This window comes from Galendromus occidentalis, unplaced genomic scaffold (assembly GCF_000255335.2).
Source record: "Galendromus occidentalis unplaced genomic scaffold, Mocc_1.1 scf7180000077482, whole genome shotgun sequence".
Classification (NCBI taxonomy): Eukaryota; Metazoa; Arthropoda; class Arachnida; order Mesostigmata; family Phytoseiidae; genus Galendromus; species Galendromus occidentalis.
In genome coordinates, this window is record NW_003805470.1 from 47,437 (window position 1) to 64,277 (window position 16,841).

Sequence of the window (16,841 nt, forward strand, 5' to 3'; positions counted from 1 at the left end):
TGCTTAGGGGCTTGAATTGAGGAGTTCTCTAGCGCAGCGACATCAATCCCGTCGAGAATCACCCGGGGCCTATTTCTGGCTCGGCAGCGAACGTTTCCAACTAGTGGACAGGACATTATTCCGTATCGCGAGAACTTCCCCGAACTCTTGAACTTTTTTTCTAATCCTTTTCCTCCGGAGAATCCGGTCCCGTAAGGACTGAGGCCTCGCACCCGCAAAAGGAAGCGGAAGGAAAAGCAAGCGCGTACTAAGTCCCGATCCCATCGGATTCGAGGATCGTTGCCCCCTGATGTCGCTGTGGCTACTCTCCGAAACCAAGGATCAACGGATTTCTTGCGCAAGTTCCGAAAAGGACCGATGAAGAAAGAAAGGGGTCCTCCTCTGCGTTCCGACACACATTTTATTTCGAAGATCTTGTCTAGGTCGCCCATCAATACTTCGAGAGCAGGTTGAGGAGTTTTTCACGGTCATCCGGCCCCTCCACCGAGAGCTTGAAATGAACGCAAAACAGAGATCGACTTCCGGATGAGGCTTTGAGGACGACTTGGTAGTCTCCGGATGTGAGCCAAGTCGGAAGAACATCGGGAACGTTGTACAGCTTGTTCTCCGTAGAGTAGTTTCCCTGAAAGCAAGGGGAACAGAATGAAACTCGAAAGAGAAAAACGAAATGGGAAGTTCCTCCGGGACCTTGATATGAATTCAGTCGCTCTAGCTCCCCCAGGCATGACTAACCTTTTTGATGGGGCAACCGCAGGGCAGGCCGAGCAGATCGTAGAATATTGGACATCTGATCGATGACTCGCAAATATTTTCGTAGACACACGAGCCGTACTGAGCCAAGCAGGGAAGGTCCATCCAGAAGTAAACCATGCGACGGCGCATCTGAACCCGTATCTGAAATTCGAGAATGGTTCCGGAATGTTCTTCCGAGCTGATATTTCCTCTCTCCGCTAACGATTGGTCACTGAATTTCACCCGAACCTAGGCATCGATCCCGTGGCTCGTGAGGATCAAGGCACGGGGCGCCCGAGGATGAAACGTGGTGAGAATTCTCGCGCTCACTCCGATAAAGCTCAGCGCAGACCTTTGGCAGCTCACAGTCATGAGATCTTTGTTGACAACATTAGGCACGACCGAGGTACGCCTTATTACGGACTTGGCTCGCGGTCCGTTTCCGACTCTTAATTCAGATTGATCTAGAGGGTGCTCCCGTCGGAAGCGTAATTTCTCCAACAGTATACATTCTCGCTTGCTCCCATGACGCACGTATTCTCCACAGCAACCCTCTCGATTGTGTCAGTCTTCCCGATGTATTCCTGCCGCTAAGAAAATTCCCATGGGCGCCGTCCACCTCGAGGCCTACCGACGTGCGAAGGCTCCTAAGGGATCGTCGCATTGAAGAGCCAGATCTTGAAGCTGAGTTCTAGACCAGTGGTTCCCAACCTTTTTCTCCCCGCGGAACCCTCAGAGGTTCCGGAAAGCCCTTCCTGGAACCCCCTCTGGGTTCCGCAAAGCTACCTGCGGAACCCTTGCCCGTGTTGTGAAGTATTTCGATAATTTTTTTAGCAGTACCCCCGTTCCGATGCATTAAAGAAAGCAACGTGGGAACGCCTGCCTCGATTTATTTATATTATTCCCTTCTAGACTCTGGGCTTTGAGAAGACTTCAGAAGATGATCGACGGTACCCCAGAGCTCCACCAAATGTTCCCCGAAGGAACCCCAAAATCGCTCGATGGAACCCCAGGGTTCCACCAAATCTTTCCCGAAGGAACCCCGAAATCTCTCGATGGAACCCTAGGGTTCCATGGAACCCGGGTCGGGAACCACTGTTCTAGACACATCGCATTTTGGCCACCGATTTCTGCAGCCTCTAACATCAGGATAGATTTTGGATACTCGAGACTCGTCCTCATGAGGCGAAAATATCCAGATCGTTCATCCCGACAATAAGCGATGGGTCACCAGGCCGCATAGATGTCGTTTCACTCAGTCACCGCGGTCTCATTCACGATGGTAGAAGCTTCACGCAGCGAATCATGCATATCTTCGAGGAGTGACCTGTACCTATAGGATATCAATCGCGTGCCGTAGCTAGGCGACCCGCTCAGGATCCGACACGCCGTCCTGACCGAGAGGGACATCCATCATAAAAGTCTCGAGTCACGCGTCGAGTGGACTTTTGACACGGCTTGTTCCATCGACGTGTCAAATGACTCGTCAAAGGCACCGATCGCTTTGATCTCTCGGAGAGCTGAAGTGTCTTCGTGTCCTGGAAACGCGGCTCCTGGTCCATCGAGCAATAGTCGTAGACTGTCCGGGATTAGATACGTTTTTCGGTGAGGGCTCGTATCTCGGATGACGTCCGAGGTTTTTATCGATACTGTCCAGGAGCTTCACTCAGAGCCGCTCAGAGCACGGTGAATCCTTCCCACCGAAGCCAGAAAACACTGCTGATACACGAGCAGCAGCAGCCGCATTGACGACAACTGAAGGCGTCCATGAGGCATCTGCTGTCCTTCCAATTCCGAGCTTTTTCCAGCATCTCTAGCTCACTGAGGCTTTTCACGAACCGCCTCAATCTAAGCACCCCCGTGAAACTGCTGGATGTCACTCAACCAGTCCTCGTCACAGATGTTCTGAGAGAGGATGTCGAGCCTAGCAGCTCCCTCCAAAAACCACGGTAGCCTCCAGGTCCGCTGATCGACTTTCTAGGTCAGACTCACCTTGATCGGATCCACCAAATCCTCCAGGACTTGTATATCGGAAGTTATTCGAATCGTTCCAGGGAATACCAGGGGATCTGGTTCGACGCGGAGATCGCCATATTTCACCTTGAAGGGCTCATATAGTTACCGAGGTATTTCTTCTCCCTCCGTCGTCCGGCACCGAAAGTTCCCCGCGGGGCTCCGCTAGCAGAGAGCGAACAAAAAAATCGGTAGGTCTACTCACCACAGAATTTCTCTCATCTCGGCAATTCGTCACCTGATAACTCCTGATGTACTCGTCGTCGTTCTCCTCCCAAACCCAGTTCTGGAAAATCCTCCTGTAAGCCGACTTTGAAACGCTATCTTACATAAGAGCTTTCTGTCCTGCTCCGCCAACACGACTCAGAACACTGATCTTCGTTCGCGAACGATTCGAGCCCTTCGGTGTAGGGTGAAATCGAAGGATGGTCGGGCGCAGAAGATTTGCGAACAAGACACTCGTGGAATTCCCTCGCTTTCGTTGAAAACGTTCGAAGAACAATCCCGCTTCTCTTGGATGCGTATTTCTAAGAACGCGCTTCTGCGCAGAAAACTTACGCTCTGTTGATCCTCATCGGTCACGTAGCGACCGGGCACTTGGGGTATCGAAATGAGATCCATGTAACGGTCCAGCGTGACATTGGCCAATGTCCGGTAGAAGTCGCGGTCATTCTGCGCTTCGCATTGAATTTTACCACTAAAGGAAAGTATTGTCACAAAAAGCACTGCGGCGAACGACGACGCCTTCATATTGTCAGAAGACCGTCTCAGGCCGTCTCCACATAAGTGCAGCTGATCGCTTCAGCTGAGACTATGCCGAGGTTCGGCTGATACACCGATCGACCGATGGCCTGTGTGGTCAATGAAGACACAACCAATACCAGTCTTGTTGTGTGTCGATGATTTTTCTGTTCTCGGTGAAGAAGGTAATTTCGGCAAGGGGTCGATGGCCGGTCAGCTGGCGTAAATTACGTTCGCTTAGTGGCTTTGCACCGCACTTCACTGGGATCTAGATTATGAATCAACAACCAGGCACTGATCCCAAAATGGTGGCGCGGCTGCAGCACGATCGCTCTCTCGAGCTTGTCTGATCGCTCCGGACGAGCTCAGACACTGGATCCGTGAAGATCATCGAGCCGGAGAGTGAACTCAGAGACTGCTGCCGCCCTCCCGAGGCAGGCGGTCGGTGGCGCGAATCCCGCCATCTTGACGATGGAGTTTTTACCCTTCTCGTCAACCGATTGCTTAGCGTGATCTACTCGATGATCATTATGTATTTCAATTTATTTCCAGGGCGAAGAATTCTTCTTGCTGGTGTGTGGAAGTTCTGTCGGTCAGCGGGGGATCGGACTGCGGCCGATCGCTCCGTGGAGCTTGGAAATATTCATCAGACTTCGAATCCCTAGACGACAGCGAATTTCACGAAACCGGCGGAACTGGTTCGGTTTCGCGATTGTTCGTCGAGGGTAGAGTTTCCCTCGCGGGCTCCGAGACTTTCTAGCGGAGCGCGAAGCAATACTCTCTTTCGGACTCGATGATCTGTTCCGTCGATCGCCACCGTTGGCGACATGAAGTGTGTGATAATTAATTTTCATCGTCGTGACGCTGTTGAAATCCCGCAGGATTACGAGATTAGCCGATGAGCTCGCGGATCGCGAGCATTCGAAGCCGAGAGAAACCAAATCGATTCTAGTTGAAATATTCCCTCGTTTTATTCTGATATTTCTCAGAACAGCTGATCGTGCAGGGAAATATTCATCTCGATTCACTTTTCGAGCGGAGCCGAATTTCTGTCGGTAACGATCTTACTCCTCCTCTCCAACTGAGACAAGACATTTTGAAGTACTTTCCGAAGTTTTACAATTGACAAACATTGATTTTGACAGAATAACGACCGGAGAACGGGAAGGCTCCTGGAATTTCCGAAGTACGCCAGAAACAAATATGCGGGATTCTTCCTTCAGATATTCAGAAAACGTTCCACTCGTGCTTGCACGGGCTCCCAGAGCGCTGAGAGTGACAACCAAAATTGAACCCACTTTAGAGCGAGGAAGGCGAAGAAGTCTCAACTTCCAAAAAATAATCACTCAGTGTCTCCTCCCTCCGGTCGTTCACCACAGCCACGGAATGTATCCGTAAGGAACTTTATCACAATACATCTTCCAATATGGTCCGTATTTCCGGCGACACTTATCGAAGTCTTCTTTGCCCCTGGAATTTCCGAGCAAGCGAACATGTATTAGTCGAAAGCTGTCATAGAAAAACCAATCAGCAACGAAAAATGCCCTCTCCCCAGGGGATGAATGAATCTTCCGAGAGGCTTAGGCGAAATCTTCGTATGATCATTTTTCTAGCGACAACCCTGATGGAATCCTTCAATAGCCGCACCGCCAGCCATGAGCTCTTCTCGCGACATGGAAACCCAGATACATGAGGACTGAATTAATAATAGAACGTATGGATCCTGCGAGAGTGATACTTGATCGGCTTACCTGTGCAGAAGGCTCACGAGAATTAGTCCAGGCGGTATCGCAGAAAACCAGTTGGAACTGGTCAGAGCCGGTCCAGCGAGTACGCAGTACACGATGAACTCGAACGTGTAATTCAGATGGCGTGCTAGGCCCCAGAAACCAGAGAACAACAGGATGGAAGCCCTCCGCAATCCGTGCTCATCAACGTAAAAGGCGTTGATTGTTCTCGCCATGCGACCCCAAGTCATGCATTTCCCCTGAAATCGTGGAAACACATTCGGCCCATTGATTATTTATGTATTTCTTCCTTGCCGCCGGACCATCGATGGTCTCATAACCCTTATTCCATCCTTATTCCCTCCTTGATTCCACGGAGCTCCGCAGCGTTTCTGAAAAAATCCTAATCGTCTCGGAGCGAGCCTCGAAAACTTCGACTCCAGCCGGCTTCAGCGGTGATGATCGTGGAGCGTTACGATTAGGTACTCTATCGGCGTCACGATTAGATCGAGTTTCCATTGGCTCGAGGAGATTAGTAGAGCTCTCTCGATCCGATCTACGACTGAGGCGCGAATGTGACCCCGACGGTGCTCTCTCGATCTGAAGACCGAGAATCGTGCGTATCGGATGGCGAAAAAGCCTGAGCGAAACACAACATTCCGTTCTCCGTGGTGATCCTTCTCTCTCGGAAGGTCCTTGAGTATTCTTTCCGAGGACGCCAGTCACTCGTTCGGAAATGCGTCAGTCAAAGGCCGACCATCGGAATGAGCCTGCGGCGTCGAGAACGGGGGCAACGAGCATGCCCTCCCATTGAATTATCCCAGGCCACAAAGACTGAGATTGGATCAATGATCACTATTTAATAAATCGGAGCTCGCTAGAGCAAACCGCTCCCGGCCTCTTCTGAGTCCCTGAATCCCACGCGACGTCCGCAGCTCCAAATGGAGAAGAACCGATTCCTGCTGAGAGATGTCTCGAAAAGCAGTGAGAGCGGAAGTACAGTTCGGCTTGGGTTCCCCGAAATCCAAGTGAAAGCCGAAGCGCTGGAAAGCCCGAGTTCGTCGAAGCGGGGGTCATCGGTCGCTACTCTTCCGGCGCTGGCGCGGCGTCGCGATTGCCACGGTATTGATTGAACGCCGATCGGGTTTTGCAGGAGAGACGTGCCGACCCCGGGAGAGAGGCACAAACGAGGGTCCGGTTCACTCCCACGCTCTCGAGCATAAGGCAATCTCGCATGATTTGGCATGAAGAAAGGAACGTATGAAGCGGAATGCTCATCGATTGCTCGTGGGGGAAGGTTTGAGCTCCGTACGACAAGCACGCGGCGGACGCGGCGGACGCGGCGGGCTCAGCGACCTGACGCGAAATTCCGTGTCACCTCGCGGTATCTGAGCGCGGTATCTTTTTCAGGGCGGAGCAAACCGCCGACTCATAAACTCATGACTTCCATTCCCATCGGTATCGGAGAACTTCCCGGGGGAGAGAGGTTGGGATCACCGCACCAAGACTGAGCTTAGATGCGAACGGCCGTCGGGCTCGCTCAGGGAAGGATCTTCTTTCATATTTTGTCCCGGTACCGGGCATTCCTCCACTTCCGGCACGATTCTCATGGAATCGCTCTGGACAACCCCGGGAAAGTACAGCTCGCTCGTTCCGTATATCACGGGACAGGGAGAGCGGTTGAACGAGCGGTCTCCGGCCTATGAGGTTTCCACGCGAAGACTCGTGCAGACGTCGGGACAAGGAATGGTGCTCACGAAGGATTTGCACTAGAATGGAAAATTCAGCGGTGCCACGTGAGAATCTGCTAAGTCGCGCTTGAAGTTGAAGCTGCTTCGCTATTCGAGTTCCTCAACAGCAGGCTCTAGGAAGCCCCCTGGCGAAGCTCAAAGAAATACTCGGCAGACAGATCTCTCTCCGGAGAGAAAATGGGCTGAAAAATCGACGCTGAGGTCTTATCCGTATCCGAGGGTAAAAACTCACCTTCTTGCTTTTGACGAGGAACTTCTGTCGGTCAATCAGATAAACGAGTAAGATAGAGAGTATCGCGATCAAACTTATTAAGATCAGGAGACTTGGCCGACAGGAAGCGGGTCGATGAACGCTCGAGATCGTCCCGAGGTTAAGCAAGAAGGGCTTTAACACGAGATGTCGCAAAACTTCTCTCAATCCTGCGAAGTGGCGAATACCCAATGAGACTGGCGAATGCCTTCAGCTTTCGGTGAATATTCGACTTGGCTCCGTCGAAAGTATGTGGGCTCGGGAGGCCCTCCGCTGAGAGGAACCACGCGCAAGCATCAGTATCCATTCGTCGGCAATGTGTGGAGACATGCTTACCGAATTTGTAGTAGGAGACCTCGATCGATTGAGAGTAACATTCTTCGTTCCAGAAGCGGCGAGCCGCGTGCAGGAATTGGAGGCCAATTATCACAGAGCCCACGAGGTTCGGTCGCAGGTAAGCAAAAAAACAACTCCACAAGACCCACAGGTTGAGAGTGGCACCGAGTCTGATCAAAGCTTGTTTTACATGAAGTTCGCCTTTTTCCACCGGTTGATAGAGAGAAAGGATTTTAGCTCGGCGTGGTTCCAGGCCCCACGATATCGGATATTGTACACGAGGCGTTGCCGAAAGAGAGACAATATCGAATGATCGAGCCGATGAACTTACCGACTCTAGGATAGAGCTCGAGGCCGTGAAAGACGTCAGAAACGAGGTTAGAAGGCGCAGAACTCTGCGACGGATCCGGTGCCAAACATGCCTTACAGTAGGCGGCCAATGCGGCGAATATACCCAACACGACGGCAGTGAAAGATAGTCCGGGAAGGAGCGAGAAAGCTGATTTTCCACAAACCCAAGTCACTGTCCCGACTATGGTAGAAGTTAAGATATAAAATGCGAAACCGTTGCGTTTATAACTCGGTCGCAGACCGTTGCCGCAGACGGGACCATCGTACCTGGAAATATACCGTATCCGCACTCCGCGCGCACTTCATTTGTATTATTACTCGATCCGAGGAATTGAGTGGACATCTGAGACATCCCGGCGATCAGTATCAGTGTTTCAGGGATTGATCAGAGGCAACTCACTTACCTGCGTCCCGGAAGGAAACGTAGATGAAGGAAAACCCATAGTAGAGAAATGCAGAGAATCAATGCGGCTTCCCATCGGAGCATCCGCAATTCGGCCAAGTGTCTGGAAGGACTAGACGTTCATGGGTAGATTAATAAACCGCATTCGATTACACATCGAGATCGCTTCCGATCGGGCGAGCAATGTTCGGCCACAAGGGAGAACTCGAGACCGCCCATCAGAACGCGGACGTTTTTTGAGAACTCCGGACGCGGCGCATCGATGTTCGGGGGAGGAATTACTCACTCTGCCGCGGCTGCCTGAATGAGATAGATGGCTCCAATTGATGTAAGTGGTGGTATGAGAATTGCGGTTATGAGACGTGCCGCTCGCCTGTGTACGCTGAAATCTGGGGACGGAGAAATGAATGCATACATATTCTGTTCGGGTCCTATCGATATACTGAGATCGCGATAGATTCCGTGGCATCGCTACGCGCATAGAAGTTCTCCTTCAACTTCGCAATCTAGGTGAGAAGATATCCAGGAGGAGATTCCAAGGGGACCGCCCGCCGTCGACAAATCAGCTCGAGAAAATACGTAGAGGGCCAGGTTATGTCAGTGACATAACCGTCAGCTACGTGAGCACGGCATGCGCATCTCTGTTGATTGAAAAGACAATACAGGGCTCTCTGACCCATTGAATCGATGATGAATAGGCACTCAGCAAATTCGCGGCTATTCTTCGTCACGAATGCAGCACTGTTCTCAGGAATGATTCGTCGAGGACTCACTCGTTCCGGCCCCATTCCCTTGTTCGTGCGACTCGTCACGGAGATTCTCGATTCTTGAAGATTGCGTCTTTGACGCCGACGGATAATTCGACCTCGGTGAGTGTTCGGGGTTCGAGAGCTATCAAGGATACTTCGCTGCTTTGGCCCCGGATGACCATCAAATCCTCATAGTTTTCCCATCGCCAGCCTCCGTATATGGGATTTCTCGAATCAGATTGTAACACAACGCTGAAATTCGTCATAATTTTTCGGGTTCCGCGCCATTTTCGGAGGCATGTGGAAAGGCGAAACCCACGGAACAGCCTCGACATATATCGCCATCGGCTTTCAACCGGAGCAGACATCCGGAAATTCACTATACGTTGCTGGAATCTGGGTGTCGCCAGCTCCGATGGGGACCGCCTCATGAGGCCGGCAAGAGCGACAATTTTCGGCTAGATGGAGGATGAAGCGAAACGAACAGGGCAGCTGAGCCTGAGGAAAGACGTTTTCACGTCAAGAGCCATCGATTCTACGGACGGAGATATTGACTGGCAGCAATGCCACGCGCCGGGATGTCACAGCGATCCAGACGGTCTTTGTCGTGGCAATAAATCACGATACACTTGTCTCGAGTCCCTGAGAAGCTGGAGAGCTTCTCCATGTGAGATTCGGAACTCAATCTGATGACTCAACGAAGGAGATTGAACACGGGACTACATTCACGCCGAAGCTGAGAAACCGTCGTCTCTCGCTGAGAACGTCAGCATGACCCTTCCAAGCTCGGATGCCGACTGCAATCGACCCCCCCCCGGGTTCTGTATCATCCATGGACCAGGCTTTCGACTCGACGCGCGGGGAACTTGGGAGTGCCATGGACCCTCGCAATGATTTTAACAAATTTCCCATCCAACTTCCGCAAACACAACAACAGACTGAGCGGAGGGAGGAGACAGATCCTGTCTGCGGCGCGTAGGAATCCTGAAACATTTCCCTGAGAACAAAAACTCCCTCGTTCGACGTTCCACAGGGAGCCGAGGAATGTCTAATTTCCTCCGTGTATCCTCGGGACGTTCCAGGAAAGACGAATCTCGCGTCATGCTGAGGTTTCTCGGGGAAGAACTGAAATGACATCGGAACAGACGAGGAAGTAATTCACGCACCGAAAAAGCACCGCAGAATACGGCCACTGTTGAAAGTTCCGCTGCTCCCGCGATCATCCGCTGTCGGAGTTTTCCCGCCACTAAGCCGACGCTGTCTCCGGATAGAGCGGAGCGCTCGTTATGAGTACCTAATTGCAAAGTAAATAAAAGCCGGAAAGGAGCAACAAAAACCTCGAGCCTCTGAACTTCATAGCATGGTTGCGAATGTAGGTGGTTAGTCGTTCGGCTGATGCGGCTCGACGCCGGGCGCGTGCCGGCCTGTCTTTCCGTCCGATCCTTCATTCCCGTGGAGGTTTTCCTCGAATTCGGTAGAGCGGATTCACTAGTGATCCTCGAGTCGACCCTCCGCAGGGGAATATCATTGGCTTGCGTCGTATCATACGGATCGTTCGGTCTTCGCAGATCGGCTTACGAGCCCAGCATCCGAACAACATGTTCGGGACGCAATACCTCGGCTCCATGAAGTAATTATCATTCCGAGCGAATCTGCTGATCTGTGGCCTGTGAGTCGGTGTATCCAAGGAATCGTTCATCTCCGGCCCGGGAAAAGAACTAGGAATGGAGCCTACCCATGAGCCCGCTGAGTCATTTCGCTGCGATGCCTCTCCATTTCTAAAATATTTGAAGTTATGCCACGGTCAACTTAACTGACTCGATCTTGACCGGCCTTCGAAAATAAGGATTTCTTGAACGTCGATTGATCAAATTTGGGGAATATGAGCGACTGAGCTCGGTCCCTTAAAATCTCACAGCGTTGCCTGCCGGTTCTTCCGGGAGATCGATTGTCTGTTGGACTGGATGGTCTAACTGCCGCGGCCTGCCAACCAGCCAGCCGGTCTAGCTATCTGTTTCCGCCGTCACCGCGGATCAAAGTTCAATGTCATAATAATGAATGACATGGAAGCGAGCGTTTCCCAAGTCGGGAAGCCACGGTAAAAAATCCGCGACGAAGTTTTCCTCTTCGATCGGCTCAGTCAGACAGCATATCGACGGATTCTGCCGAAAACAGTCATCACGAAGATCTGTGTTGCTATTCATGAATCGCTGCCGGTTTCGAATTCCGGATACACGATACGACCACACTCGAACAGAAGATAGCGAGATGAATTCTCTCACAGTTACATGGACATCATTTCAACGATTCAGCTCAGTCTGGCCAATAATTATGACTAAACCGCTCAGTCGTGGAAAGCTCGGAGAACATTCTGATGAATTCGGGTTTTGAATTCTTTTTCCAGTACGACCGCGGCGACAACACCGACTAGTCCGTCGAGCAGGGCGACAGCGGTGGGAGACATGAAATCACCGACTTTCTACCGAGCGAAGCTCTCCTCGCTGCATTCCAGATCGGTCGTCGAGTCGTCGCCTGTTGGGCAGGACGAGCGTCAGCTGGCACCTACCTGGCTCGATGGAGAGTCCGTACGTTATCCGGTAGTAATTGTCATTGAACCAATTCCTGTACTGGTCGATTGCATAGTTATCCAACATGGTTTGGCGGTCGGTAACATTGGCTTTCCCCGATTGGAAACTATCGATTCGATGTGGAAAATTCGAGTCTCATGGCGGTGCTGCTCTCGAATATGCCGGCAGCGCGGCGGTGGCGTTGTTGTTGCCTGTGATGTAGCAGTGAGCAACGTCAGTGAAACGGATTAGAACATTGCCGCGCTCGACATCCTCCCTCTAGCAGAAGAGACAATCCCTTGTCGCTCAGCTGCGCGCGCTTGTATCGGAAACGGAACGCGACGGGAGCTGTCATCGCACAATCCTCCCGCTATGATCGCATCGCTCTCATGCATCTAGCAATCACGAGAGATCCGCCAATCAATCAATCAATCGATCGATCATGCGATGGATCTACGAATCGAGCTTATCCCGTGGATGGAGGAGTGACTCACGCTCTGTGTCGGTAGACTCACCTCCGCGAGGACGTCTTCCCAAACGAATCGTGGACCCTGGATGAGCTGAGGAGGGAATTGATCAGAGAAGTTTGAGCCCGGGGCTCCCTCTTGATTCTAAAGCAGTGGTCGAGGTCTGGGAGTTGTGAGAGAGTTTCCGTTGAAAACGCTTTGTTTGCGGTCTCAGCTGAGGCCTCAAAGTTCACATGCACGTACCAGACTCCGTCCAGCTGAGCGGTGAGAGTCGCTACTTGTATTAGAACGGCATGCTCCCAGATTCAGCTGTTCTCCACAGCTGACGCGCTGTCGTGTTCTCCCTTGAAGTAATAAAGGATCCGGTCCTTAAACGTGTCCATCCTGCTGGATAAGCCGCGTCCGCTATTTTTGTCCAACTCGCATACTTCCTCTAGGGCGTGCCGCTGGTCAAGCGGTGAAGGTGAAGTCGAGCATGGAAATTCCCTCTCTCGTTCGACCGAGAGAAATAGTTTTCGGGTTGGCTGTTTCGGTAGACTCCCGGCCCACCGGGAAAAATAACACGCGAAGCCACTCAAACAGATGTGTACAGCCGGAAAGCGAGGAGAGCTCCCAGAGGAGTTTTTGATGTTGTGTGCATAATTCGCGGACCAGATATTCGATTGGCTCCGCAAGGAAAACCGAGTTGCGTGTGTAAACAGGTAGAAATGTCGGCTATGCGTATCCCAAATTGTACCGGAGCCATATATAGAGCGTTTGATAGATGTAGCGCGCTTTTGGCTTGTTGTTGTTTGGTGTCTACTGCGTACCAGCGCCTGGAGGACCGCTCCTCCAGGCCATCGACTCTTCTCCCTTCATCTTCGTTCCCGTATTCCACAACCCACAACGCATCACCTTCAATGTTGCATACGCGGGATTTCGGTCTCTGTGTGAGGATATCTTCAATCGTGTTCGTATTTCTGCCTCCTGAACCTTGATTTTCTCTCCTGATTCCCCGTCCCTGAATGCGGATGAATTGATTGATCAGGAATTCTGGGAGTTCTCGAAGGGGACGGTTCGAGCTTCGCATCTTCTCTGCCGAGAATGTCGGCAATAATTTCTAGGTAAGGAACCGCGGGGGCTGATATTCACGGTCGAGGTCGCGAGAGAACTTCAGCGCAGCTCACGAGTCTAGCGCCTTAGTTCCCTTCATCACCCCGGAGGCGCGGAATGACTCGATAGGCTTCTCGATGCAGCATATCATTTCTTCGATATATAGAATGCCACAGCGACGCGACGTCGACTCTATCGTTGGTTACTGACAAGACAGCTCCGGATCTCGCAGGTAGGATTACTGTCTTCCGGAATCTTCATCCGGATGCGTCGTCCAGCGAGCCTTAATGCAAGGAATCAATCCTCGCGGAGCGGAAACACGATGGCGTATCCGTTCCCGGGCAAATTTAGCTGGTTTCAGTGCATTACCGCGTGGAATTCTTCCACGGATGTTTCGCCGTATTATGGGAGACAGGACAGCAGCATGATACTGTTTACACAACGAGCCAAAGATCCCCGCAAGCGAGCTCGCAAGTCGACGTGTACGCTTCCATAATAGCTTTCTCGCGGGCATCATCAAGGATGGAGGAAAGGGAGAGCAGCTCGGAGGGATTTCCGCCACGTCTCAATCCGGACTCAGTTCGTATAGTATAACGTAGCGACATGCGTAGCCGGGCAATGATTCAAGATCCGACCGGAGGAGATCCAGGCTAAGGATTGCTTTCACCATGCGAACCTCGCAAAGTTATTTTCCGTCCTGCTGACGCGACAAGAGGCGACGGTATGTAAGTACGGTGGTTTCTGGGGTCAGTGGATAAAACGATGTTCATTCGGTGATTGCCGGGGTTCTCGACCCGTCGTTCTGAAAAGGAATGATCCTCACTACTGGAGCTCGGAACAAGATTTGATAATGCGCGTTTCCACGCGGCATTTCCCCGACTGTTGCTCGAAACAGGAAGTGCCGTCGATTGCTCCCACCCAATGGATTGGTTTTCGCATAACGTATGTAGTACTCCAATTTCGGATGCAAAATACAACAGTCTATCGTTCTCGGTGTTCGCATCAGCCCCGTGGACGTGGGGGAGGCGCGCGGCTGGATACGCGCGGGAGAAATTCGGAGGAATGAGATTTACGGGGAAGGAGGAAACTTCCGGACCGAGGGAATACGTGTCGAGTACGATGTGAATATCCACGTTCGGTTCGGTGCGTCGCGCGCGGTTGGTTGATCGATTGATTGCTTGCACCTCGGTGTCTTTCGAGTTGAGAATCTCGACGCGTGAAACGCTATGAGATGATGAGAGTTTTCCAGGCGGGATACTCTTATTACGAAGAAGTTATTAATTATCAAAAATGATCAAAGTTATCAAAATTATTCCGAGATTGAAATTGCAGCAGATTTGCCGTTCGCACGGCCGATCTGAGCTCTTCAGGGGATCAGCGATTTGGGAGAGACGGAGAAGGACCACCTTCTCAACACTTTCTGTTCAAAGTGGAAAAAAATATTTTCGAATCTATGATACTTCGACGGGAGATTCTAATCTGGGGGAACTCATCTATAAGGAAGATCCCTGCGGATCGGGAAGCCGGTCGGCCTGAGGACTCCGAGGCTACAGAGTAGCTTGATCAAAAGTATTTTGGTGTAGGAATGATGCTCACACCGAAAATCACTCAAAAAATCATGATTGTTCCATTGATGGAAAGTCGATCTCCTGCTTCCGGAATCAGGATCAACTCGAAGTGAAATGTCGACTGTGTTAGCGAGACGAAGGAATTCAATTCCATAACGAGCATTCGGAGCTCCGATTCTCTCCCGGCTGGGGAAGCACCTCAGACAGAAAAAGGTTCGGACTCCGGGCATTTCGCCGTGTTCCACTGAGTCACCTCTGTGCGATCGCACGCTGAGGATAAATAACCTTCGTGAGGTTGGGCGCACCGGGCCAGGGAGGACCCTGGAATTAGGTCTGACAGTGCGTGCAAGGGAAGTAATGGATTTCGCGGAACGAACTTGCGCTTGTACTGCTCCGGGCAGTAAGAAGCACTTCTCCGGGCAGAACTCGTGATAGATCGGATCCCGAGACTATGCATTCGCATCGCCTAAATAGGGAGCAGATCCTTCGTCGGCGAGGGGCTTAGGCGTTGGACCTCCCATGGGACCGAGTTTGCTCAGGCAGACATTACGCGGCTGGACGTGGCTCGAGCCCAACATTAATTCGTGAGAAAGCATAGCTGTTGGAAGCCTCTCTCTTGTAGCTGGCGAAAGCACGACTGGGTTCTCGGACATTGTATTCCTTGAAGAGAGAGCGATTGTCAGGATTCGCAGAAATTCCGACCGCTCAAGTACTTCTGAACAGGACTGAGAATTTGCGAGCCCTGCCCCCATAAGTACTCCATCGTCGGAAGGAAAAAAAATCATGAGTGAGGTTTCAGCGTGGAAATGGGGCTTGAAGAATAGGGCTTGAGACGGATAATAGAAGATATACCTGAGAAAGTATATGACTGACTTCTGCTCGAAGCGGTGGAGGTCCTTGCCACGAATCCCCTCTCTTTCCGGAAGGGGAGGTAAGCGAGGCGCTCGGTGTGATGTCAAAGCCCGGGAGTCTACCTCATCAGACGGGGGAGACTCCAGGCTTCTGAGAGAACCGAAATGCTCAAGCGAACAGGGCTCCAGAATTTGAACGATCACTTTAGAATGACATGGAATGGAGAATGAGGATGAGTCCGGGAGGCAGGCTAAGAATCTCGGGCTCCGGGTGGACACCAGTCACGGTATCGCGAAAACGCAGGGTTTTGGTGGCGGGTGGAGGCTCGGAGACAGTAGCTGGGAATTCCCTGAAAATTATAAGACAAGCTACTGCGTCGTGTTTAGAGTTTCATTGAGTGTTCCTGAGTGTGTTAGAGTTGACGGTGAAACTCGCTTGCGACGCTTTCACGCGACGGTGGTCCAGGAAACAAGATGGTTAGTAACGGAAACGCAACGGATATTCGTTTCCTTCACGCGATCGACCACGAGATTAGCTGCTTCTCAATTCTGCCTTTGTCTGCACAAACTCCCTGTGCGTCCGCAGCGACTGCTCGATTCTGTCTGAAAATACTGTAAGGATCCTCGGTCACGAACCGGAGTCACACCCGAGAGACTCGGTAACTCATTCCGAGGAGAGCTAGTGCTCCCTCTTTGAGATGCTGGCACTTCCGGCGCTATATACCTAATTCGCTATCCACTCTGTCTCGCTGTCTAGCTGGTTTCTCCGGTAATATGATCACGATACAGACATCCTTGAACGGAGCAGGAGCTCGCAGGAGAAACAGCTGTCTCCCGATCAGAAAATGGGCGGCAGAAGCTTCACGCTCCGCCGAATCTTCTGAGAGGGCTTTGTCCATGCGATGTTCATATTCTTGCCGAAGACGCTTGTTAGAAGACGGGCAGATTCTCGAAGCTAATCGCGGAAGAAGGCTCAGTCAATGTTCCGGCATGGACTCGTGTCAGAACCCAATTCCTCTTATTTGAAGGGGGAATCTGTGATGGTACGATATCAGGCGGCAGAATTCCTCAAGGCGTCAAGAATTGTCTGCGACCAGGAAATTCGCTTCCCTGACTCAGGCAACTCGGGAAGGGAAACTCTCTTTGGGAGCCAGGAGGATCTGGCTCAGTACGCGGCTCGACTAGAATCGAATAGAAAAAATAGTGGATTTTCGATAAATCAGGATCAGCAGGATCCTGATTC

The 16,841-nt window shown here is 51.6% G+C and overlaps 2 protein-coding genes across 2 annotated transcripts; both read right to left on the reverse strand.

Annotated features, from left to right (window-relative positions):
* Positions 1 to 430: 430 nt before the first annotated feature.
* LOC100905931 (ganglioside GM2 activator) lies at positions 431 to 3,495 on the reverse strand. Its single transcript, XM_029112055.1, has 5 exons — positions 3,304 to 3,495; positions 2,951 to 3,031; positions 2,725 to 2,841; positions 733 to 894; positions 431 to 622 (listed from the first exon to the last, which is right to left on the reverse strand). The coding sequence occupies exons 1-5, from the start codon at positions 3,493 to 3,495 to the stop codon at positions 431 to 433; spliced, it is 744 nt and encodes a 247-aa protein (XP_028967888.1).
* Positions 3,496 to 4,716: 1,221 nt separating this feature from the next.
* On the reverse strand, positions 4,717 to 12,338 carry LOC100906078 (7-dehydrocholesterol reductase). Its single transcript, XM_003745370.2, has 9 exons — positions 12,136 to 12,338; positions 11,620 to 11,832; positions 8,591 to 8,693; positions 8,306 to 8,416; positions 7,882 to 8,168; positions 7,551 to 7,751; positions 7,197 to 7,384; positions 5,238 to 5,473; positions 4,717 to 4,956 (listed from the first exon to the last, which is right to left on the reverse strand). Exons 2-9 carry the CDS (start codon positions 11,705 to 11,707, stop codon positions 4,857 to 4,859), a joined length of 1,314 nt encoding a protein of 437 aa, XP_003745418.1. The 5' UTR covers positions 11,708 to 11,832; positions 12,136 to 12,338; the 3' UTR covers positions 4,717 to 4,856.
* Between the last annotated feature and the right edge of the window lie 4,503 nt (positions 12,339 to 16,841).